The sequence below is a fragment of the Sphaerodactylus townsendi genome, linkage group LG01 (genome assembly GCF_021028975.2).
Source record: "Sphaerodactylus townsendi isolate TG3544 linkage group LG01, MPM_Stown_v2.3, whole genome shotgun sequence".
Classification (NCBI taxonomy): domain Eukaryota; kingdom Metazoa; phylum Chordata; class Lepidosauria; order Squamata; family Sphaerodactylidae; genus Sphaerodactylus; species Sphaerodactylus townsendi.
Genome location: NC_059425.1, coordinates 154,539,656 through 154,564,386, shown reverse-complemented (window position 1 = coordinate 154,564,386; position 24,731 = coordinate 154,539,656). Strand labels below are relative to the sequence as shown.

The 24,731-nt window shown below is 42.4% G+C and overlaps 1 protein-coding gene across 1 annotated transcript in view; it reads left to right on the top strand.

Annotated features, from left to right (window-relative positions):
- Window positions 1-24,408, top strand: part of SH3YL1 (SH3 and SYLF domain containing 1) — a 41,861-nt gene extending 17,453 nt beyond the window's left edge. The window contains exons 3-10 of the mRNA XM_048497821.1: window positions 210-323; window positions 4,233-4,297; window positions 6,077-6,189; window positions 7,298-7,426; window positions 8,897-9,062; window positions 12,629-12,689; window positions 13,284-13,358; window positions 23,382-24,408. Coding sequence (XP_048353778.1) covers window positions 210-323; window positions 4,233-4,297; window positions 6,077-6,189; window positions 7,298-7,426; window positions 8,897-9,062; window positions 12,629-12,689; window positions 13,284-13,358; window positions 23,382-23,575 — 917 coding nt within the window. The 3' untranslated portion in view covers window positions 23,576-24,408. The remainder of the gene's footprint in view (window positions 1-209; window positions 324-4,232; window positions 4,298-6,076; window positions 6,190-7,297; window positions 7,427-8,896; window positions 9,063-12,628; window positions 12,690-13,283; window positions 13,359-23,381) is intronic.
- The last annotated feature ends 323 nt before the right edge of the window (window positions 24,409-24,731 follow it).

Here is a 24,731-nt window from a genome sequence, read left to right as displayed (position 1 = left end):
AAAGGCTGGTGCAAAAGCAATTTGAGATAAAGGACAGGGATCTTCTTCTCTGAGAGGAAAAAGTCAAATATTGGATTGGGTAACTTCAGCTTCAACTTGTTGCATTTTTCAAAACACGGTTCGATCTAGTTTGAATGTTTTTTAAAAAGGCTTTGCCCTTTGATGAGTTTCTTTTCCATCCATAATCTTGAACTTTTCATTATTTACAGCCCATGTGATTGCTAAAGCAAAAGGCCTCGCAATATTGTCGGTGATCAAGGCTGGGTTTTTGGTAACAGCTCGAGGAGGCAGTGGGATTGTATTGGCTCGTTTGCCTAATGGAAGTAAGTTTGTCCTTTTTTCATTAAAAGAAAGAGCTCTTTCGTTTCCATATGATTACATAATAGTGTTATTTGTTGGAGTGTGGGAAAGATTTTAAAAAGTTACTAGCTGAACAAGATATTTTGAGGTGTGTGTGTGGTGGGGAGGAATAACCTTGTTGGTTTACAGAAATACATCAATTCTTGTGTAAAGAAAGTGGGGAGACATCTGTTTTTAAACAAAATTGAGATGAGGTAATGTCCCTTTCTGCATCTGACATTACTGCACTCAGGTGGAACTTTTCTTTAAGCCAGACTTTTTTTTAGTATTTGAGCCTGATGAAGAGAACAGTGTTTACATATGTACATAAATGCCTTCAAGTAACAACCTTTTATGGTGGCCTCTGCAAGGGGTTTTCAAGGCAGCAGTGAGAAGCAGAGGTGGTTTATCACTTCCTTCTTCTGCAGAGTCTTCCTTGGTGGTCTCCCATTTAAGTACTGACCCCATTTAGCTTCCAACATCTGAAGAAATCAGGCTATACCAAGCCATCTTTCATCCCAAACTCTCAAATTGCCTCTGCTTTCTTATACAAACATCAGAGCATGTTTAAAAATTTATTTAGTGTTGTCACTGCTACTCTTTGTCCTGTTGGGGTACCACTCACCTCCATATGCCTGCCTTGTGAGCAAGAATTTTAATTCCCTATAAAACAGAGACATTTTAGCCTCTAGGTCTGACATTTGGCAGAGAGAATTGTTGGGGTCAGGATGTGTTGCCATAAAGTTTCCTCCCAGATGGATGAGAGGGAAAGGGTTATAGGAAGGCGAATTCCCCACTGAAAAGGGAAACCAAGCTGAGTAATTGAAACATGATACTAACCAGTTTAATGAAATGAGATGAAATTTTTTTCAAAAAGAAAACAAAATTGTGCACAGTCCTCTTAGCTAAATTAGACAGAAGGAAACGCCAAAGCATTCTGTTTAGTTTCAGTTGTAAGAACACTTTGTGGAACTTGGCGTTGTTAAGAGTTTTTAAATTTAAAATATGCCTATAAGAACAATAGTGAATTCGTTTCAGTGGAAAACTGGATGCTATTTGCCGTGTTCTGGTGCTATAAACATTTTTGATACCAGGTGAATGCTTTTTCTGTTAGTCATTGAGTGACAACTTGTCATCTTCTCCCGCCGTCCCTTCTGGAAAGTGGTGCAACATTGAAAACAGTATGCTAATGAGACAGAATTGTGTTAGTGGTGTAGCCACATGCCTCAGATGTGTGCGTTGATGGCAAGTACTGGTAGCCTGCTTCCTTGACTCCGAAGAATAGCTTCAACTGAATGTTCTCTTTGTCTTGAGTCTATAAATTGTCCAGAAAATATTACAGTGCAATTGCATAACATGAATTGGGAGTTGACTACGGTATGAAACAGCTCGTTACACACTGTTGCGAAACTTTTCAGATTAAATAATGAGACCATTTTGGTAATCAAGGCTTTGCTGTTCAGGTGGTTCTCCCTGCTAAAGATTAACAGTTCCAGGAAGCTGTGTATAGTGTACATACTTTTAAAGGAAAAATATTTTCCAAGGTATTAGCAAAGAATCAGTGTTCTCAAAACTATTGTGAATGTGTTTATGAAGAACTGTATAACAGACCAACCAGGATCTAAGTTGAATCTGTAGCATCTTCCTCCCTTCCTTTTTGTTGAAGAACTCACAAGCAATATCACAGCTGGAGACTTGCAGATTGTACTGGAAATCTTTCTTGGGAAATGCCGAAGGAGGTTCTGCTTGGGTCAGATTCACAGGCAATAGTTTCTGGCTTTATTTTATTTTTTATGCCCCATGCAGTGTGTATCTGATTTGGCATGCCTAAGTTGAATTAGATAAGTTATTGCTGTAAAATTTCCAGTGTTCGCTTATGGAAATTTGAGATCTCTTAACTGAGATGTAGCAGGATGAAAAAGCTAAGGAGTGCTGGAGGTCAATACATTCAGTAATTCAAAAGACTTTAAAAATGAATATACAATTGAAACCAAAAGTTTTCTTGTTGGAACTTATGGACATATGTGTGGAGAAAAACATGGAGCTTTGTTTTTATACATATCAGCTGCAAGAATACTGTATGTGCAAAAATGGAGAACTCAGATATATCTGCAATACAAGAATGGTGGATGAAGGTTTTGGAGTTGGCGGAGATGGCTGAACTCACTTTCGCCAAATACTCATAAGGTCTTTGCTGCATAGTGGAGGCCAGTGTTCACTGTAGCAAGATTTCTTGTACAGATTTATTTTCTGGAGCCCCACTTTCACTTTCCATTCTCTTCATAGCAAGTGGAGCCATTTATAGACGCCAGAACAGGACAGATTTGCCAGTGGGCACAGATTTGCCCCTATCTTCTCTCCACCCATAACCAGCCTTTCCATCCCCTCGGACTACTTTGCACGCTGTCCCTCTCACCCCCGCCTCTTGTGCTGGTGGCTCCTTCCTGCTTCCTTAACTATACTGACCAAGAGGTTGAGAGATCTCTCATATGTATAGTGCGGGTGCGGGTGCGGGTGCAGGTGCATGTGGAGGGGAAGGGCGGATGGAGAAAATATCAGTTCTGTGCCTTTAAGGCTGTTGATGGTTGGAGTTAAGAGAACTGGGAGAAGCAGAGGCCCTGCAGAGTTCAGAAGACAAACTGTTCTGCAGGCAGGGGCATAGAGGGAGAAAATGGAACCCAGGGCAAAATGGCTCCCCATGGCACTGCCCCCACCCCGGTGTCCCCCTCACAGTTCTGCCCCTTCCCCCTCCTACCTACCAGCAGCCAAAAGCTTTTTTTCTGCTGTCTTCTGATAAGCAGCCTGGCTGGGTGGCAGGGGAGGGGTTATCCTGCCCCCATGGCCCTGCCCCAGCAGCCCTGCCCCCTCCCCTCTCCCACTTAGCAGCAGCCGGCTGAAAAAATACTTTTTTTCTGCCAGCTGCTTGTAAGCAACCTGCCTGGTTGGTGTGGGAGGGGGGAAGGGGTCAGCCCAGCCCACTGGTGGCCCCTCCCCCTCTTACCAGCAGCCGGCTGAAAAAAAATAAGCAGCATGACACGGCTGCGGGGGGAGGGGAGGCCATTGGCTGGAGCCTGGGCTGCGCCTGCACAGGCTCTGCCAACAGCCTGCCAGCTCCCACTCATTTGGCCCGAGCGAGAGGGGACTGGCCCAGGGGGGCGAGGCGTGTTGGGTAACAAATGTGGGGGTGATTTTCTGCCCCCCACATGACTTACCAAGGGCACCTGGGGCATATGTCCCCAGATGTCCTCATTGTAGCTATGCCACTGGCTGCAAGTTGTGGGTTGCCTTCTCGGGTGTAAACAGAGAAATGCAAAGAATGCCCACTAGGAGCCTACTGCACAGAGAACAGGCTTGAAGTAAGTGTTCCATGCATAATGAGTCTTTGTTACTGAAAGAAAGGAGTTTAGTAAAATTTTTGGACAATCGGAAACCGTTGATACATTACTTAGGTAGAACAGAAAAAAGTAATTGATGATTAGTGGTTTTGAAGATTAGTGGATTGTTATTATAAGACTTTACAGAGAAAGGTATTTTAATGATCAGTATTGGTTAAGTTGGAATTTTAAGTATGTGGTTGAAGAGCAAGTGGTTTTAATTTTTACTGTTCACATTCTATGTAGATGAAATTGGGAGTCTTTATGTTAAGTGTTCTTTTTAATAGTTTTTGATCTTTGCTTTGCTTTTTGTAAGCATTTTAAGTACTAATAAAATCTGAATATCAAGTGTTCCCTTTTTCCCCTTGAGCAATGAGTATGCAAAATTACCTGCCTCCTTTGAAAATGAAGTTTCAATAAAAGAGATGGGGAGCACCCTCTTTTCATGTGGCATCAGTACATGTCTAGCTAGTTCTAAATGTTGTTACATAATCACATGTTTCTGTTCACGTTATCCAGACTGGTCTGCTCCTTCTGCAATAGGGATAGCTGGTCTTGGTGGTGGATTTGAAATTGGAATTGAGGTGAGCTGCTTATGTATGAAATTTTATTCTTTTTGCAGGCACACATCTTCTGTTCAATACCTGACAGTGCCCCAAGATACTTCCTACTTATTGTCTGACCTAGGACCCTAAAATAAGCTTAGTCTATAGCCATATATTTCATATGCTAATTTAGTAAGAGTTGGAGTTTATGGCTGAGCAGGAGCCATGCTATTCTATGTCTTCCAAGTGTTCACTTCATGATAGACAATTTAATTGCCTAGATCCAAGTGGGAAGGGGATAGTTTGCTGCAGTTACAATAAGTTGTGCTGCTTTAAAAATAAACACAATTTTTGTGGGATGAACTCCTTCACAAGACTCCCAGTTGTTTTGAATAGCTAATAGTTTAGTCCTGTCAGCTAATTTTCAAAATGAAGAATGTTTTTCTTGAGAATTACCCCTAAAGAACAAATTAGGGAGAATTGTGCTTCTTTGGAATACAGAAGGCAAGGAGATGGCTGGCATGGCTTTTGAGCCTCTAGTACCATCAGCGGGGACTATTTTGTAATGTAGATCATTTGTGTACACACCTGCTAACTCACCCCCAGACAGATAAGTGTCAAACCGTACCCTGAATCCAGCCAATTAAATAAAGGAATCAGCTGCTCCCCCGCTCTCAAAAGTTGATATTGTATCCTCCAAGCCCAATTGCCATCCTATAAAGTGTCAGATTACTAGACCACATATCTGTCATAGAAGCTAAGATGGAACCTTTAGTAAGTGCATACAAGTGAAATTAAGAGTCAGGAGACATTCCACTACCAGTTCCATGTAGTAGACATAATTCAGGAAACAAATGTTTACCTTGCTCTTAAATCTCCTTGTTTTATGAAGGTCTATCTCCATGGCCTCCTCAGTTGTTGATAGGATGAACATACAGCACACCTAATGAGCAGTGTGACAGGCACAAACTTCCAGGTGTGATAAGCGTGCATGTGTTTTCCCATACATATTGTAAACAAAGGGACTTTTCCCCCTGTCATTTTCAAAGGCATCACTTTTGCTGTTCTATACTGAACGAGGTAAACCTTGAAAGACATGGGAGATCAGTTGCTATTCCAACTTCAGGCCATTGCCAAAGCCTGTTCCTCTGGATTTGTTGTACTGGAATACCACCAAAGCTGTTTCTTTCCTGGTTTCAGGATGCTGGTTTATTAAACTGCTTATTTATGTTCCACTCTTTTCCTAAATGGGGACCCAAAGCAGCTAACAATCTTGAGAGGGGAAAAGCAAACCAAAGGGAGGATATTCTTTCAGCAGAGAAGCTTCTCTCTCAATATTTTTCTCCCAGCGCTAGGCCCACCCATCAGACTAAGAGCCCTTCACCTTGCACTTCTCGGCAAACTCAGGCATTACATACTGATGTGCACAGAAATCAAATCCAGTAAGGTGTTAGTCAACTGCAGCTACCTGTTTAGATCTTCTCCAATTTCTCCCCTGCCAGAAACTGCTTGCTTTCAAACCCTTGGGCATCTAATGCTTTAGATATTTGTACTCTTTGGGTCTAGAATTATGTTTATTTCAGTTACTTAAGACCAAAACAAAAGGGAGATGTGTAGCCGTTTAGTAGTAATACTGGGTAATACTAGTAGTAATACTGGGTTCTTAGTTTATTTTCTACTAAAAATCTTGGTTCTGCAAAATGTTTTCTGTGTTATTCCACTGGTTGGCAGATTATATAATTTGAGTAACTGTGTTCTTGCTTTCTGGAAATAGATTAACATTTAAGGGTTCTGCCCTCCTTTTTTTTCTTCCTGCAGGTATCTGACCTTGTAGTAATACTGAACCATGAAAGAGCTGTTGAAGCATTTGCAAAAGGTGGCAATCTTACCCTGGGAGGAAATTTTACGGTGGCCATTGGGCCTATGGGGAGGTAAAAAGATGGCTTCTTTCCAGTTTTGCAGGCACAGGCACTAAGGACCACATAACACCTGTTGGGTTTGTTGGTTTGTCTTTCTTTCCCTGCACCAGCCTTTAAAGAAAACCACTGTGATATAGTGACTGATTTATGCCTAATAAAGGTTTACTGTACTGTACTGTACTATAGTGACTGAGAGCAGTGGACTGTAACCTGAAGAACCAGCTTTGACTCCACTCCACGTATGAGCAGTGGACTCTGATCTGGGGAACTGGATTTGTTTCCCTGCTCCTCCATGTAAAGCCTGCTGGGTGACCTTGAGATAGTCACAGTTCTCTCAGAATTTTCTCAGCTCCACCTATCTCACAAGTTGTTTGTAATGGGGAGAGGAAGAGAAGGTGATTGTGATCCACTCTGAAACTCCTTAAAGGTAGAGAAAAGTAGGGTATAAAAACCAATACACACACACACACACACACACACACACACACACACACAGTTTATTTTTTTTATTCTAGTGGAGTACCAATCATGGAACTGGAGTCGCCTCTAGTTTGGCCATAAGAAATGGTAGTACTACATATAAATATCTTGATTGCTGTACCTGTGGCTGTTTTTGCAATATAGGGAAATGGTAATGGCTGCCACCACAAAATGGCTGCCCGGGGAGGGAGAATGGCCAATCAGAGGATGTTGGGGGATTCCATCCCAAGTTTTGTCCTATGATACAGGCAGCTACTTTTTAATGAATTCTTCCTGTAGACACAAAGGACTACTCTAAGCTTTTTCAGAAATTCCTCCTGCTCCAGCGAGGTGGAAGAAAAACAGGACTGATTCTTTCGGGGAGAACTACCTTGAGGACAAAATAAATGGGCACCAAGAAACACATTAACAGGTGCGGTCAGCAACTGAGGTGCTGATAGGTTCTGTACAGCTACCTATGTGAGATTTACAGTAATACGCTTGGAAGCTAGAGTGACTTTCTGTAGGAAGAACAGTTTTACAAATGTATTTGAATGTGTGGTTCAAAAAAGAATGTGAAAGGCAACTTTGGCATATGCAAATGATCAGTAGGTAACTGATAGCTGATGCCAGTGGGTTTCTTTTCTTTCTCCCACCTCAGGAATCTAGAAGGTGATGTAGCCTTAAGAAGCTCTGCTGCTGTCTATACTTACTGCAAATCTCGAGGGTTATTTGCAGGTGTGTCTTTAGAAGGAAGCTGTTTAATTGAAAGGAAGGAAACAAACAGCAAGTAAGTTGTAAGCAGAGTATTTGCTTAACCGGTTAGTTCTCGTGATGGGAAAATGTTAAAGAATTGTTTCTCCTTTTAATGTTTGCTCATAATATGCTGCATGCACTTGGGAAAGAATATTATTCTTGAGTCTATCCAGTAACTTCTTCAATGTTGCAGTCACACAGTGCAAGTCACCTTTGTGCTAAGTATGTTTCTTCCCACTGGAGCTACAGAAATCATAATTGAGTGTTTGCTCCTCCAGGACATAGTCATAGAATCATAGAGTTGGAAGAGACCACAAGGGCCATTGAGTCCAACTGTTTGCCATGCAGGAACACACAATCAAATCACTCCTGACATATGATCATCCAGCCTTTGTTTAAAAACCTCCAAGGAAGGAGATTCCACCACTCTTCAAGGCAGTGAATTCCACTGTTGAACAGCCCTGACAGAAAGTTCTTCCTAATGTTTAGGTGGAATCTCTTTTCTCTTTTGGCCCAGCTCTCTAATCTGTCCAGATATTTTGAATCCTGCCCCTGTCCTCCATGGTATTAGCTACCCCTCCTAATTTGGTATCATCTGCAAATTTGATTAACATGCCCTCTATTTCATTATCCAAGTCATTGATAAAAATATTGAATATTACTGGGCCCAGGACAGAACCCTGTGGCACTTCACTACTCACTTCTCTCCAGAATTAAAATGAGCCATTGATGAGCACTCTTTGTGTTTGGCCAGTCAACCAATTGCAAATCCATCTAACAGTTGCATTGTCTAGTCCACAACTTTCCAGCTTATGGTCAAGAATATCACGGGGCACCTTGTCAAAGGCCTCACAAAAATTAAGGTATGGTACATCCATAGCATTCCCTTCATCTCCCAAGTTTGTCATTCTATATTAGTCTGGCATGACTTGTTTTTGAGAAACCCATGTTGATTTTCAGTGATCACATTATTCCCTTCCAAGTGTTTACAGACGATCTCCATAATGATCTGCTCTCAATTCTTCCTCATATTGATGGCAGTCTGACTGGGCGGTAGTTGTTTGGGTCCTCTTTTTTCCCCTTTTTGAAGATGGCAACAACATTAGCTCTCCTCCAGTCTGCTGGGACTTCTGTTCTCCAGGAGTTCTCAAAGATTATAGCAAGCGGTTCTGGGATTACTTCTGCCAGTTCTTTTAATACCTTGGGATGTAGTTCATCTGGCCCTGGAGATTTGAATTCATTTAAAGTATTCAGGTATTCTTGTACTAACTATTCTGTGCTGAATTTCCCCTACTATATCTTCTGAGGCATTTCCCACCAATTGTGCACTGTTTTTCTTTTGGGAAAAAACTGAGGCAAAGAAGAGTTGTGTAGTTCTGCCTTTTCTCTGTACCCTGTTAGAATTTCACTATTTTTTCCACTCAGTGACCCTATCAAAAATACAGAAATGAGATGATTCTTTCCTAATTAACTTTTTCCACCCTCCTCCCCATTTTTGAACTAGATTCTATGGTATGGACATCCGTGCAAGTGCCATTCTGTTTGGTGACCTACCACCTCCTCCTCAGGCGCAAGATCTTTATGATATTCTTCAGTCTTTTACTCTGCAATATGAAACTCTGGAGCGGAGAAATTATGGATTGGCACCAGCTGTAAAGGAACCAAGAAAGGTGGGCACAAACCAGTTCTGTATCAGTTGACTGCTTCAGTCAAGACTCTCTTCTAGTTTTTTATGGCACTCTATGTCCCGTTGGCTACATTTGGCGACTAGTGATCAAACTAGAATTGTGGCTGTAAGGCAGAACATTGTGTGTGAAAAGTGACGACATACAGCTCAAGTGTACACATAGAATTTTCTTCAGGAGCTCCTGAGCTCCTATACCCCTCCTCTCTCACTTGACTACCACAATTGTCAAGTGCAGGTGCTTGAAAGGAGGTTAGGAAGACCTCAGTACAAATGTGGAACCACTTCCCCATGGTGGGCAGAAGGAGAACAAAAATCGAGAGTGAGTTATAGTAGAAAAATCACATGTCTGTACTGTGGGCAGTATTGCAAGAATTGTTCCAACATGGTAGTAGTTGGTTATATTTTAGTCAGAAAAAAGAGGATTTTTAATGTCTTGTAGTTCTGGATAGTGATCCTATCTCTATATTTTACAAAATCAGATTTGCTAAGTGGAATCTCAAAGTACTAAAATCATCTATTCAGATACTTTGTTTTTCATTTTTTAAGTAGTCACAGTCTATAGGATGGAGATAATTGAAAGTCAGTGAGAATCCATCTGCAGTGAGAACCTGCAGTTCTCAGGGTGTGAACACTGCCGCTGCACCGTTTCTTCTTTTAGGAGCCTGTGCAAGCACCAGTGGGGGTGTTCTGGGGTTGTTCCCGAGGGCTTTTAGCCTAGGAACTAGCAACTTCAGTTTTGGGTCTTCGCTAAGTTTTAAAAAAATTCTTTTACTCTCTTTTCTACACCTCCCTGTTCCTTTTTGGGGGTAGCATGTTGCACATTCCCTGGCTGCTGCAAAACTACCCCCCCCCCCAAAAAAAATATCATTAGACAAGAACAGTGTGGAAGGTTACTGACAAAGTATGGCATAGCAAAGAGCATCATTTTGAGCCCAAACTCAAAACATTTATCCAATGTTTGGAGTCTCTGTGCTTGCCTGTTATGCTGTGGCATGTAATTTGGGGAAATAAAAGTAAACCTTTAACTTGAATTTACAGGGAGATCCACACCTACACAGAAATAATTATCAGGCAAATAAAGATAATGATTTGGATCCTACGGATATGTTCCATGCATAGTTCAGTCCAGCTGTAACAGAGCTTGCTTCCTGTGCTGCTAGCGCTTGTGCTTTTGCAGAGGCTCACTGCAAACCATTGCTGTTACTCAAGGAAAAGCAGCCACGGAAGCAGACGGTGCTGTAGCCAAGGTAGAAAGCATTTGGAACACATTCACAGGATCTCAGCCAGTGGTTTGGATCCAACCAGATTTTCCACTTATAAAAAAAGGGAGGAAGGGGTTTTTCTTTGTTCTCTCCAAGGCTGTTTTTGGGAGTATGCATAGATCAGAGCCAGATGAATGGGGAATGGAACTATCTGAAAAGGCTGCCTGGATCTAACCCATAGTCAAAATGAACAGAAGATTCCAGAAAGATCACCATTATGAAAGACAGCTATGATTTTTGCTTCCTGAAGGTATTAAGCACCACGAAAAAGAAGTGTGTAGACTGCTGAGATGGTGGCAAGTATATTAGATGCAAGTATTACAAGTGGAAAGTGTATATTACAGAAAGATCTAAGTTGTGTAATAGGGTCCAGTGATGTATCATTTGTAGTGCTGTATATTCAGTTGATATATGAGCTGTATATGAGCTGATATATTCAGTTAATTAAAATGTATCACGGTGGCATAGCAGTTCGGAGAGCTGCAGTGGTCTTATGGTTAGTTTTATAATGAGTGTAAGTGATTGGAGTTACTATCCAGTTACCAAGGCCGTTTCCGCACGGGCAAAATATGACGTCGTCGCAACGGAAAAAGAAGCGTCAGAGCGAGAGCGTTCGCACGCGCAGCGGCGGAGGTGCGCAGTCGCGCCGTCGCGAAAACGCTAACCGGCGCGAAGACGGTGTATTCAGAAAACGCTTAAAACCACTCTTTTTCCCCATGTGACGCATCGACGCCGCACTCGTGCGAACAGCCGCCACGGAGCTGTCGTCAAAAATGGCGTCGGGCCTGCACGGCTTCGCAAGTGCGCAGGCGCAACGTCGCGAGACGCCGCTTCCGCAGCGCTTCCGTGCGAACCGTCACATTTCTGCGGGGCTGCGGACGCCCGCAGCTCCGCCTGTCTGTGTGAACGCTTTTTTTGGGATGCGTCGCAATTTGCGACGTCATCGCGTCGCTGCTTTTGGCCGTGCGGAAACGGCCCAACTTAAACTGGAAGACTATATAATACTGTTGATGCACTTAGAATGGCCTTGCACTGTTGAGCCATGGCAGCTCTGATGTCCATTATGAAACTCACCAACTATTGCTTTGGTTGCCAGCTCAGCAACCACTAGGCGTTTCCCCGCATAATGAAACATGACCTCATGACTGGAATTACATTAAGTGACGGGGTTGGTCTGTTCCATTGTTGTTGTGGCAGGCATTTTAGTTAAATGCTGAGGCAAATGTGAATTCATAAAACTTCCCATGAATAATTGTAACACCCTCACGAAGTATTGGGGGATGCAGCAAAACTAACATTTTAAGGTGCCCCAGACATCTCTTGTGTTAAAGGTTATATGTGCAGTTTTTTCTCAGGGAGATCAGTTATACTCAAGGCGGCTAACAGTACAATTTTAAAGAGAGTTAGAACTTGTAAAGACTTCAGTGGGACGTAAAAGGGTTTATTAGGTTTGTACTGTTGGGCTCCACATACACCTTTCTCTGTAATTAACTGCTGTAAACTTCCTTAAAGTCAGGTTCCTTATTTGCCTCGACTTATACTATGAAATATAGGTACCTGTTTTAGGAAAACATGACATGAGATTGGCCAAAGCTGGAGGTCACTTCCATTTGTGGGGATGGGGGTGGGTGGGAAGAAGCTGAATTGAAATAATAAATAAACAAATAAATAGTACTGAAGCTCCATAGGGTAAATAATTCTTCTTTCTTGGGGCCTGACAGTGTTCACATGGGAAAGAAGCATGTCGGGGTGTGAAGATCAGAGATCTTTTTCAGGAGGGGAAAATTTGAGAAAATTGCCCCCACAAATATTCTAGGCAAGATCTAAGCCATTATGGTGGCGACATAGCGTGTTTGAACAGTTGTCTGATAACTGGAAGACAATCCTCCACCAAATGAGTAAGGAGAAAACTCATAGCCATTAAGACGCAAGATCCCCTGAAACTCTCCATTCTGAGTAAGGTTTTGGGGACTGAAAAGCATTGAGCCATTTTTGTTAGTTGTACTTCTAGTTTTACTTTCATCAGTGCTGCTAGCACCCCAAACCTTTCCCAGCAACTGCATTTGGACTTTGATCTCACAATGTCATCAGTTGCACTGTTTAGAAAGCTGAATGGTAACACTTCTGTGTAGCGAGTCCTATGTAAGTGATGATGTTTGCGTAGGAAATTTGTTGGGTTAATGATTTTGGATTTCCTGAGAATGTTGGATTTGTGTGCACTGTGTACTAAGGATGAACATGTTGCATTTCTGCCCCTTACCCTTCCCCCCTCCCCCACCCTCAATAGACTAATGAGCACTCCTCAAGGCCACATTCACGGAGGACTTCTGAAAACTCCACGCCAGAAGGTAGTAGTGCATGTTCTCTGATTATGTCTGTACAGTTTCATGTGTCTTTCCTTCTGCCTTCCTGTATTACTTAGTAATTTTGTTATAACAGTTGGTTAAAACAAATGTATTCCTTGTAAACCTCTTAGAATTTATACCTTCTTTTTAAGGTATACAGTGGGTGTACCACATATACACATTACGATAACCATGTATGTATATCTATCTTATGCAGCAAGTTCTTCTGGCCACTCCCAACTTTTCTGTGAAGGGTGGGACAGGGAGAGCACAGCTCCATATGCATAAAATATAAGTATACTACTTATACACATATGCAAAACTACCTCCATACATTGATGCAGAAGTGTGGTAGGCAGAACTAGATGAAGCAGTTAAAAATGGCTCTTTTCTCTCCCCCCACCCCCCCAGCCCTGCACCCTTTCACAAAAGCAGACTATTAAAATAGAGCTCTTTCTTCTAATCCTTTTGAGTTCTTTGGGCTCTCTTGCCCATCTAGTTTTGTTGTTGTTTTTACTATGTGTTCTGAGAGAACCATTATAGCTTCACAGTATTAAGATGAGATGAATTAATCACATGTTTTGGACTCTTTGACAGCTGTAACCGCACCAAACAGACTTTATCCCGAGCTTCCCCGTTACTCTGAGCTTCCCAGTTACTCGGCTGCAGTGGGTGAGTGCTTACAAGATTATTGTTTTTTGCAAGTCCAAGTTGGATTTAATTCAAGAATTATTTTGTACGTGATTATGCTGTTTGTCATCCAGACTGTGCTGCTGTTCCACGCATAGACCTAAAACTGGAGAATTCACATAAATGTTTACAACTTTGACATTTGGTGAACATTTCCGGAAGAAAATGGCTTGTGTTTTTTTTAATGTAACAATGTTGAATCAAGCATATCTTGATATGGTCTTATCCCAAGGGGTGGACTATTTAATGTTGACTTTTATTCATTTTTGTTTCTGGCAAGGAGTCCCTCAGAGATTGCTTTTGAATTTCATTACAATACAGATTCAGCCACACGCAATTAATCAATCACTGCAGTGTTAAATGAAAATGGCAAAGCCAAAGAGTATTTTTGTAAGCAGTATTTTGATTTTTTTTAAATTTAAAAGTTGGTATTGCTTGCATAGCACTGATCCTTTCCGATATAAATCTCAACCATGATTCCTAATTGCTCATTTAATACTCATCTGCAAACACACAGGTAATAAGTATGTACTATACTGTAAGTTCTGAATAAACCAAAGAAAATTGTGTCATTCTGTTTGCTAGTCAAACTTTCTCACTTCCATTCTACTCCAGTACCATATGGTTTAATCCTATCTAAACACAGTCCTGAAACTCTGGCCTTGTTAACAAGAAGACAGCCTGATGCAGTGGTGGGGTCCAAAAATTTTAGTAACAGGTTCCCTCGCCAGCCCCCCTCAGCAAAGGGGGCAGAGGTGTACCTAGGCAAACCTGAGACCTGGGCAAAACCTGAGTTGGATGCCCCCCATGGGCAGCCACCCCACCACGACCCCAAATTTTTTTTTTTGCACCAGGTCATTTCTAAATCATCATCACATTATAGAAAATGCCCCAACTCACAAATCTGAACACAGCAATGGTGAAACACACAGGTTCTTTGATAGAGACTGGTGAGATAAAAGGTACGAAAGGCTGCGAATCAATGAATTGCAGAACCTGAAAGGGATTAATCCAGTTCAGGGAGTTACATTATTAGCCGCAATTGCTGTATGGAACCTTCACATTCAAAGGCAGTATGCCTCTCGGGGAGGCGAGGGTGTGGAGATGGAGAAGCGGACCCAATTAGTAACCCCCTCTCGGCACACACAAATAATTAGTAACCCACTCTTGGGAACTGGTGAGAACCTGCTGGATCCCACCTCTGGCCTGATGGCAGTAACATGAGGAAATTAGCTTGTGGAGAAAGTTACAATAGCAATCCCTCAAAGGGGCTTTCAAATCCTGGGTATAGGTTTTCTAAGGCTTGCACTGCACCAGTTCGCAACTACTGCCAACAAAATGGTGGACCATCCTTTTCTTATGGTTGCCTGTCTGTGATGGAAGGTACAATGGGAAGGGACAGGCACAAATTGCATTGTTGTGTCTGGAACCTTTGTAATGCATCTGTAGTACTTGGCAAGGTTGGATATATGGCAGAGCTGCAAAATGGACCTATGAGTTGTGCTGCCTGCCACAACAGTGTCACCATGCTTCTTTAAATGGAGTGTTCTAGAAAGTCTGAAAAAGTATGAGTAAAGTCTTGGTTTACATATACTTCTTTTGCCAGGTTAAAAGGGCACACCTTACATACGTCGCTGGAGACTCCTTTGCAAATATCCCTAGTAGTTGATGCAGAGCTCTTGTATAATGACTGTCTAGCTCTCGAGCCCCCAGTGCCTTCAGAGCTCCTAAAACTTTCCACCTCAGTTGATAGTTCCATCTTGCCTAATGGCTTGTTACCTGTAGTCAAATAAATCAAGGTCATGGGAATTTCTTCATGGTTGGCAATCTGTTTTCAACTTTCTCTGTTTCACAGAGTTTTGGTATTGCTTTAAATAATCAACAGCAACTTAAAATATGAAGTTTCCTTTGGACAATGCAACTTTGACTGTTGCTTCTAAGTCCTGTTAACTGCCCTAGTTTCATTTGCTTTCCTCAGGGCAGTAATCTCCCGGCATAACGCTTGTGGTATCTTTTTATGGTACCTGCTTACTCTCTCCCCAAAGCATCTCTTCCTCCAAGCTCTTCTTCATCCAATCAGAGCAAGAGAAGGTTTCAGCTTTGTGTCTGCTGGGAGTATTTGACCTTCCAACAGTAGCAGTATTGGGCTTGACCAAAGGCCATCCCACCCCCAATCATTTTTTTGTGATGGTACCTAATCTCAGAATTTCAAAATGCCCACATGTTCAACAAGGTTGGGGGAATCTAGGCTCATGAATTCATCAGTGTGATTCTATGCATAGTTGCTTGGGATAGTTCCAGTACAGGTAATCATACAATGAATGGCAGCCTCAATCAAACAAACACTTGTGACATCATTTTAGCAGCCATTTCCTAAGGAAATGTCCCAATATTTTATTGGCTGTCCTTTCACTACAGTACAGACAGCTCAAGCAACATGCTATAAAGATAGATTTCTTGCAAGGGAATATACTCCACACTGTATGGTACTTCAGTTTTGGCAGCAGTGCTGCATTGCCCAGGCAAAACTTGTTTTATTCATTTAAAACATTTAGGAGCTCAGAGGTGCTGGCAGCAATCCTCATCAATTCCAGTGCGGAATGCCACAGCACAGATGCTAGCTATCTATCAACTAAAACCTCCGCAGTTCAGAAGTGACCTATAGTAAACCTGTTATGTTGACAAATTCCAAGATCTCATTTCTGTCTTTTTCAAAGAACAGATGTGGGAAGAGATTTAAATGGGCAGCAGGCATGACCCCACATCTCCATGGTTATTAATCCAATTCAGGTACAAAAATCTCACTTTTATTTATTCTGTCTGCACTGGTGATCCTGCCACAACTGAGCCTATCATAATCTGTAGTCGTGCATCTTCTGTCAGAGGCTGCAAGCATTGTGCCGCCACCCTCGCCTCCCATGAGCTACCAAGTCATTCTTTAGAAATACTAGTCTTTCTCTACCAGACTGTAAACACAGTGCAGATAAGGCACCACACAGTTGAAGTTCAGATTAAAATCCAAATTAAGAAGCAGCCTAAAGTCCAGCTCCAGTTTCTCAAATGGGAGAGGAGGGGGGATCACTATGAGTAGGGGGGAACTGGTGCCTGGAGCAAATTGGTGCCCAGGTCAACCCCATGGCCCCCACGGCTCCCCCCTACTTACCTTAGTTCAGCCAGCTGCTCTTTGTAGCCGGCTGTAAAGTTTCTGCCGGACCTGGAGAGGGTGGGGTGGGTGTGATTTTCTGCCCCCATGTGACTCACTGCAGGGCGCCCAAGGTGTTTGTCCCTAGATGTTCCCATTATAGCTACGCCACTGCCAAGCAAGCAGACCCGAAGTATCCAGTTTTCACACTGGTCCACCTGCTCGACTTAAGAGCTGCCTGCCCCAGGCTTGGGCAGCATTATCCTCAGCTGCCTTTCCACCCAACTCACCCTTGCTTAGATACATAGGGGTTTTTCCAAATTCTGTTCTGTATGGTTTGGTTTTCTTTTTGTTGTTGTTGTTGTTGTTGTTGTCAGAACTTTGGGTTTCCTGGACTTCTGGGTTGGGTCTTGCAGGGTCTGGATGCTCCAAACCCATCGGGACAAATTCCTCTGCACAAAACTTGCAGCAAAAGTAATTTTAGTGGGTATCATAAGCGATGCCCTGTCTCCCTAGCAACAAGGGGTCAGTGCTATCAGTCACAGACCAGGAAAGGGATTTGGGCGTCTTAGTTGATAGTTCCATGGGAATGTCAACTCAATGCATGGCAGCTGTGAAAAAGGCAAACTCTATGCTGGGGATCATTAGAAAAGGAATTGATAATAAAACTGCAAAGATTGTCATGCCCTTATATAAAGCAGTGGTGCGACCGCACTTGGAGTACTGTGTCCTGTTCTGGTTGCCACATCTCAAAAAGGATATTGAGGAGATAGAGAAAGTGCAGAGAAGGGCAACAAGGATGATTGAGGGACTGGAGCACCTTCCCTATGAGGAGAGGCTGCAGCCGTTTGGGACTCTTTAGTTTGGAGAGGAGGAGGCTGAGGGGGGGATATGGGATTGAAGTCTACAAAAAATTATGCATGGGAGTAGAAAATGTTGACAGAGAGAAATTTTTCTCTCTTTCTCACAATCACTAGGAACCAGGGGGGCATTCATTACAGAAAATTTCTGGGGGGAAGAATTAGGACTAATAAAAGGAAACACTTCTTCACAGCAACGTAGTTAGATTGGTGTTTGGAATATGCTGCCACAGGAGGTGGTGTGATGGCCACCTTAACCTGGATAGCTTTAAAAGGGGCTTGGACAGATTTATGGAGGAGGAAGTCGATTTATGGCTACCAATCTTGATCCCTCCTTGATCTGAGATTGCAAATGCCTTTAGCCAGCAGACCAGGTGATCCCGGGAGCAACAGCCGCAGAAGGCCATTGCGTTCACATCCTACATGTGAGCTCCCAAAGGCACCTGGTGGGCCACTGCGAGTAGCAGAGAGCTGGACTAGATGGACTTTGGTCTGATCCAGCTGGCTTGTTCTTATGTTCTTATGTTCTTAAGGGGAGGAAAAGGAGTTGGAGGAGGCTGGGGAGAGGGATCATGCTAAGAGGGGGTAGAAATATCCCCTCTCGGAGTTTCTCTGCTCCTTGATAGCCATGTTACATGCTGAGAATGTGAAACACAACATCAGAAGAAGGAACTGACTTCTCTGAGCCCCAAGGTCTCCTGGGAGCTGTAGTTTCTCAGGCAGTTTTTAGCCTGAACTATAAATAGGCCGCTTTTTTCAGCCTCAAAAAGAACTAAAAAAAGAAAAGGAACGTAGGTAAGTGTGGGAAGGAGAGCGGTGTGAGTGTGTGCCCGGGGGGGTGGGGAAAGAGGGAGGGGCCGGGGGTGATTTTCCATCCCCAGGTGTGTGCCCGGTGCACGACGCCCCCCCGTCCCCTTGGCACTCTGCCACTGCCCCCAGGTATTCCCATATCACTGCCATTCCAGATTCTTCCCTCAGTAGTGGGCTGCGGAATGGCAGTAATGAAATCAGGCAGCAGGAGGGCCACTCTTTGGATCCCTTCTCCTATCACAAACCAAATCTCTGTAGCTGTGACTAGTAAAAAGCTGTGGCCTGTTATAACCCCCATGCAGTACTGGCTCATTTTTCTGACCAGTATTTGCCACCTGTTTCCCATTGGGATCACAATTGAGCATCTTCCCTTTAAGATATAGGTCCTTCAGACCTCGACAAGAGCCTTTGCTGATCTGTCTGTGCATGTCAGGTAGTTTAGACACTTGCCTGTCATTTGCTGCCTTTATGAGCTTGTAGGCCTTGGCAATAGGTCTCAAGCTTCAAATGATTGCTGAATTAAGAAGACTTCAAACATTTTGATTCTTGACAGCGGCCCTTGTTCATTTTGCAGGAAAGCCATCATTCATGCCCTTAATATTTATTTAGTCTGTGAAACTTGTACAATTGCCATGAGTTAATCATGCTAAAAAGCTATTTGTTCTTAGTGCCTGCCAATTACTCAATTTAACACTGGCCTTGGTCCCTGTCTTTGTTTTGTAACCTGTTCTGTTGTTGTGTGCATATTCAAGGTATTTATTCCCAGTGGGATCCTGAATTCCATATGTTATATCTGCCCTCCCCCATTATTGTATAAGCCAGAAAAAGAATTTTGATTTAGAGGGCCGTAAATAGTATTATTCTAGTAAAGCAGTCATAAAAATAGTCTTAGAATTTGTTTCCTGGGGATTTCCTTCCTTATGATAAGCATTAAGGCAATCTATAATAGTAACAGCGGAAGGGAAGCTCCAAGAGAGATGTTTATTTTCGTTCAACAGAGGCTACAAGCCTGATTAGGAAACAGAAAATGATAAAAAGAGTGTGTGTGAGAGCGCCTAGGCTACAGTAAACTGCTTTAGAAGGGAGAGAGGCTTCGCTTTTTCCTATTTACAAAGTTGAGCATGTCATCGTGGCTTATAAACAGATATGCCACATTATCCCTACTGGCTAAGGACCTTCTGTTACAAATATCCATTAGTCACCCTGATCTAGTGCGTTGCTTTCATCGTTTATAATCGGCTATGGGTGCTTTCTAGAAATGATTACAAACCTACTATCACATAGCCTCCACACATGAACTTCTGCTGCCCTTGTGAATTGTGAGATGGAACCATTTCTCTTGCGTAAGTTCTGAAAAACAACCAGTCCTAACACATCATGTCCATTCCATCAGGAAAAAAGTTCATCACTGTATTCCACTGTTCTGTAAAAGGTATTGGTTTGCACCAAGTTTGGAATAACCCCGCGGATGGATTCAGGGAGCTGTCCGTTTCTTTTGCCTCCCTATCTCTTTGCATAGCTTCTTTTACTAGTTGTTGTAAAGATGAGTCTACTTCTGAGCTTTTACCCTGGGGCTCTGCCTGCCTCACCTTGGGCCTTTCCCCACTCACCGTTTGGAAGGTCATTTAAACCGCATCCAGTTGACTCCACTGCTTTTGAGCATGGAAGCGAGCTCCCCACAGCTGTTTTCGCTTAAAAAACCTCACTTAAGTAATGCGCGGTCAGAAATTAGCGTTCCCCAAGACCACGCACTCAGCGGCACTTGGGAGGGCGGGTCTCTGCTGTGATTGGCTGGCGTGCAACTATGGAGCTCAAACAGTAAAAGCGATGTTGAAACGTTGCCATGTGCACACATCATCACTGTCGCGTTTTGTACATTCTAAAAGCGACGTCGCATGTGCCCACGTAATCATAAAGCTGCTTATTGCGTTTTTTCCACTTCTTGCTGTGGCCTCTGATTGGCTCTTTCCTTGCGGCGTGCAAAACATTGCCTTTCTTCCTCGATTGTGCCATAGCGCCATTGGGGAGAAAATGGGGGAAGAGTCTCTGAATTCACGTTTCTTATTCACATTCACTCAGCCCAACGAGTGGACGTGCCGACGGGACGCCTGTCCTAAAAAGTGGGACAGGGCATCTGCCAAAATGTTTTTTCCCCTAACAAGTGCTTCAGAGTGAAATTGAATTTCAGTAAAAACTCTGCACATCATAGGTGCTTTGAATTAAGCTTGCAAGGATTCCAAAGGGCCTCTAAGTTTTTATGGCTGGCTGCTCCTCTCCAGTCAATGCCTCCTGGTGGTTAGGGCAAGTTTAATCGCTGCTTCTTCTTTATTCCAAATAGCCCAGTTCTGCTCTGTTTCGTTAATTTTTTTTTTTAGATATAGGCACAGGGTTACAGTTGAGCCCCTTCCCTTTTGCAAAATTACTGCTCCAATAGCGACATCACTGGCATTGACTTGGACCACGAAGGGCTTAGCGGGGCTCGGGTGTTGAAGCACCACCTTGGTAGTAAACAGTCTCTTTGCAGCCTTGAACACCCGCTGACACTCTGGACCCCATTGTCCTCTTCTCTTTTATTGTCAATAAGTCTGTGAGGGGCAATGCCACTTGGGCAACATTTGGAATAAATGGCTGATATAAATTTGCAAATCTGAGGAAGCTCTGGAGTTGTCTACAGGTTCATGGGACTTCCCAACCCGCCATATCTTGGACCTCTCCTGGATCCATTTCCAGGCTGTTGGCAGAAACTCGATATCCCAAAAAGTTGGTTTTTATGAAACTTGCACTTGGTTAGCTTGAAATACAACTGATTTTCCTTGAGTTTGGTTAACACTGCCCATACCAACGCCATGTGTTCCTCACAGGTTTCAGTACAAATTGGGGCATCTTGGCAACTGTTGGTTTGTAAGTTTTATTTTGATCACAAATGATTAGCACAACTGGGCTGGTGGTATGAGCTACCAAATTTTGCAAATTTGAAATACCTTCTGGTACTGTCTACATAGGGAAAATTAATTTCCTGGCAGCCCACTCTCTTGGTCAAGAGCACCATGGTGTGGGTGTCAAGAAAGCATCATTTTGAAGTTCTGAGTTCCTGGGTTTCCTGAGGGTATTTGGGGTTTTTTTAATTTGTTTGGGACATTTTAAGCCTTCTTTTCCACACAAAAAATACCAAAAAAAATTTTTAGAACAATTTGTCAAGCCTCTAGAATTTTCTGATGCATCAAGCAGTTTTAATTAACTGTGATTAACCAGTAGTAACAGAGTCTTCCTGATTATGGGGACCAAATTAATAAACCTGTACCTTCAGAAATTCCATAATCAAATTGTAGGAAAATCCAGCATGGTGTAGTGCATAGGTGTCAAACTCGTGGCCCTCCAGATGTTTGACACCTGTGGTGTAGTGGTTAAAATGTTGGACTAGTCCACAGGTGTCAAACTCGCGGCCCTCCAGATGTTATGGACTACAGTTCCCATGATGCTGGCAGGGGATGATGGGAACTGTAGTCCATAACATATGGAGGGCCGCGAGTTTGACACCTGTAGACTAGGATCTGGAAAACCCAAGTTTGAATTCCCACTCTGCCACGGAAGCTTGCTGAGCGATCTTGAACCAGTCGCACAGTCTCAACCTTGACCCTGGCTAGTATTTGGATGGGAGACTTCCAGTGTCACCAGGGTGTGGAGGCAGGCAATGGCAAACCATTTCTGAACATCACTTTGCCTTGAAAACCCAATGGGGTCATCATAAGTCAGCTATGACTTGATGCCAAAAAGCAGAACAAAAAGGTGGGAAGCTCTTACATTGAAAAAGTTGGCCATCCCAGAAATAACACTTGATCCACTGGTTTTCCCCTTCTCCCATTTCCCAAGATAAAAATGAACTGGATATGTTGAAGGCCTTTTTTTTATAAATAGCAAATGACTTCCTTTTAAAATTTGATTTAGTATAACAAACATTCCGGTCTCACAATTAAGATTATTGCAACCAGTTTTGTTTTTTCCAGTTTCCAGTTGACAAATCAACACAGCTCAATAGCTCAAATATCTGTTGAATGTAGCACTGTAGCACCATCTTGTGTGGACTGTGTAGGGGTTTTCTTTTCACTCTTTAAAGTACAAACAAAAATGTTTTGCAATGGAACAAATTATGTAACAATGACTTTGCATTTGCATGACTCCTCAGTACAACTATATAGCTTCTTTGCTAGTTGAGATGCTATAAGAATACCAAATCCCACAGGAAAATGCTATTGCCGTACTAACATCACAGTTAAATCAAGCCCATCTTCTCACTTTGCTTCAGTTTGGTCAGTTTTCATTATGATTTCTTAAACAGTGTTGCCAGCTAAGATAAATTGTTTACCAGATGAATAACTCGGTTGAAACTGTTTCAGCTCTTCAGCATTCTATGAAAACCTGACTACTTATTTACATGTTAATTCAGAAGATAGCTCAGTTTGAGCTGGCAGATAGCTCATGTCTTAAGACATTGTAAGCTGGCAGTGCATGACTCTAAGAGCTCAGCTTTCTAGTTGCTCCAGTTTTTAGCTCTTGAAACTCTTAATTAGTTCCTTTGCCAGCAAACCTAAACTGATAATGCCCCAGTCTGTTTGTAGATGTTAATGGATGTATCTACTGCTCAGTGTTACAGAGTGCCACTATGAAACATTTTTGTGTATTGGCTCTTAGCAAATGTTTTGACTCTCAACAGTGGGCTGATGTGCAGCCAACCTAAACATTAAATGATGTTCTATGACCTTTGAACTATCCCTCTCTTTATTTCTTTCACTCTAATAACACTGTGTGACTTTAGTGCAATATATCAGGAAATTCTACAATCTGAGCTGCTTGCCAGTGATACACTCGTTCACCATAGCTACAGTCTCTTTCCTACCATCTCCTCCCCTACCCAAACTTCTCCATAGACCATATTTGTTACCTTCTAGAACAGTAGCAGAAGGAGAAGAAAAAGAAGGGAAGAAGTAGACAGTTTATAAAATGGGGCAAGCCATCCTTTTAATAGCATTTGGTATCCATTCATGGACTACTTTGTAGATGCTGAACTGGAACCAGGCTGTCTTTACTGTATCGTAAGATATTGCATTTGGTATGTAAGCTTTGTCTACTTTGTAAAAATCTCAGTTTATAATTAAGTACAGCCTGAGGTCTTGAATATATTTCTTCCTTTTTCAGGAAACTCTTCTACCAGTCCGATGATGGCGACAGCAATGTATCCATTTAAAGGACAACAGGCAGGGGATTTGACTTTCAAGACTGGAGACCAAATCAAGATCACAATGAAAACAGATTCACAGTTTGATTGGTGGGAAGGATATTTACAAGGCAGGACTGGCATTTTCCCTGCCAATTATGTCACAATGAACTAAAGATAAAGCATATTAAATGGGGTTATTATTGAATTTACATACTTCTGAAATATGCAACAGATTATCACTTGTATTAGATGATCTAGTGGAGCTGTGTACAGAGGAGTCACAGGGAGGCACCCCTCCCAAACATAAGTGCATTTATAGGCAACGCAAAGAGATATTGCATGGAAAGAGAAGTTAATGAATGCCTCCCTGTCCTTAGCCAGTCCACCTTTCATGCCTTATGGAACAGCTGGGTGGGGAGGCACTTCTGGGTCTCTCATTCTCTACAAGTACCTTTTCCTTTCACGGGGGAAACAGATGTTGATTTCCATGGGACTTCTTTGTGCCTGAAAACTGTGCCTATGCTTGTTTGTATTCAACCTTATTAACAGATTTTTTTTTTGTCAATATTTTCAGAAATACTTTTTCTATAATTTTGTTAATGGAAGAAATTACAGAATTGATCAAAATAATCTGCACATGGAATGATGCATTTAATATATTATGTGTATTATAACATTTTTCATTAATAGTGCCTAACAAAATTTTATTTCTTGCCAATGTGTCAAATTTTATTTCTTGCCAATGTGTCAAAATAAATAGGTATTTACAGTGGACACATTAAGCCTTAAATTGCAATACAGCAGAAGTCAACTCAACAGGAAGGCAGTCTTTTATTTTGTTTTTAATCTGATTTTCACGTCTGTTTTTTACACTGGCTTCCAAACCTCTCTTAGCTGCCCCCCTCCAACTCTGCTCCTTGTCTGGAACTGCTACTAGAAATTTTCAAAGGTCACATTGAGTATGACACTCGTCCTGTATAAAAGTTAATAAACACTTTAACGATTCTTCATTCCAGTTGGTGTGATATTTAATTCAAATCTCTGCTCACAAAGAATGCAACATTTTATATTAGAGTACTTCTACCTGGGGCGTGGATGCCTGGTATGCTAATGAGACATGCTAGATATCTTCTCCTGGATGCTTTTGTCCTTAGTGACTTGTCTGGGTTTAAAAAGACATAGTTTCTCCCCAAGTGCCAGCTGTGAAGCAGACCTAGCATTAGATCTGAAGGTAATGGTCAGTTAAATTCCCCAGTAATGCATTTTTCATCACTTATGCTTGGTCACCAGATTATATATTTACAGACCACTGTTTGTAATTGTGCACA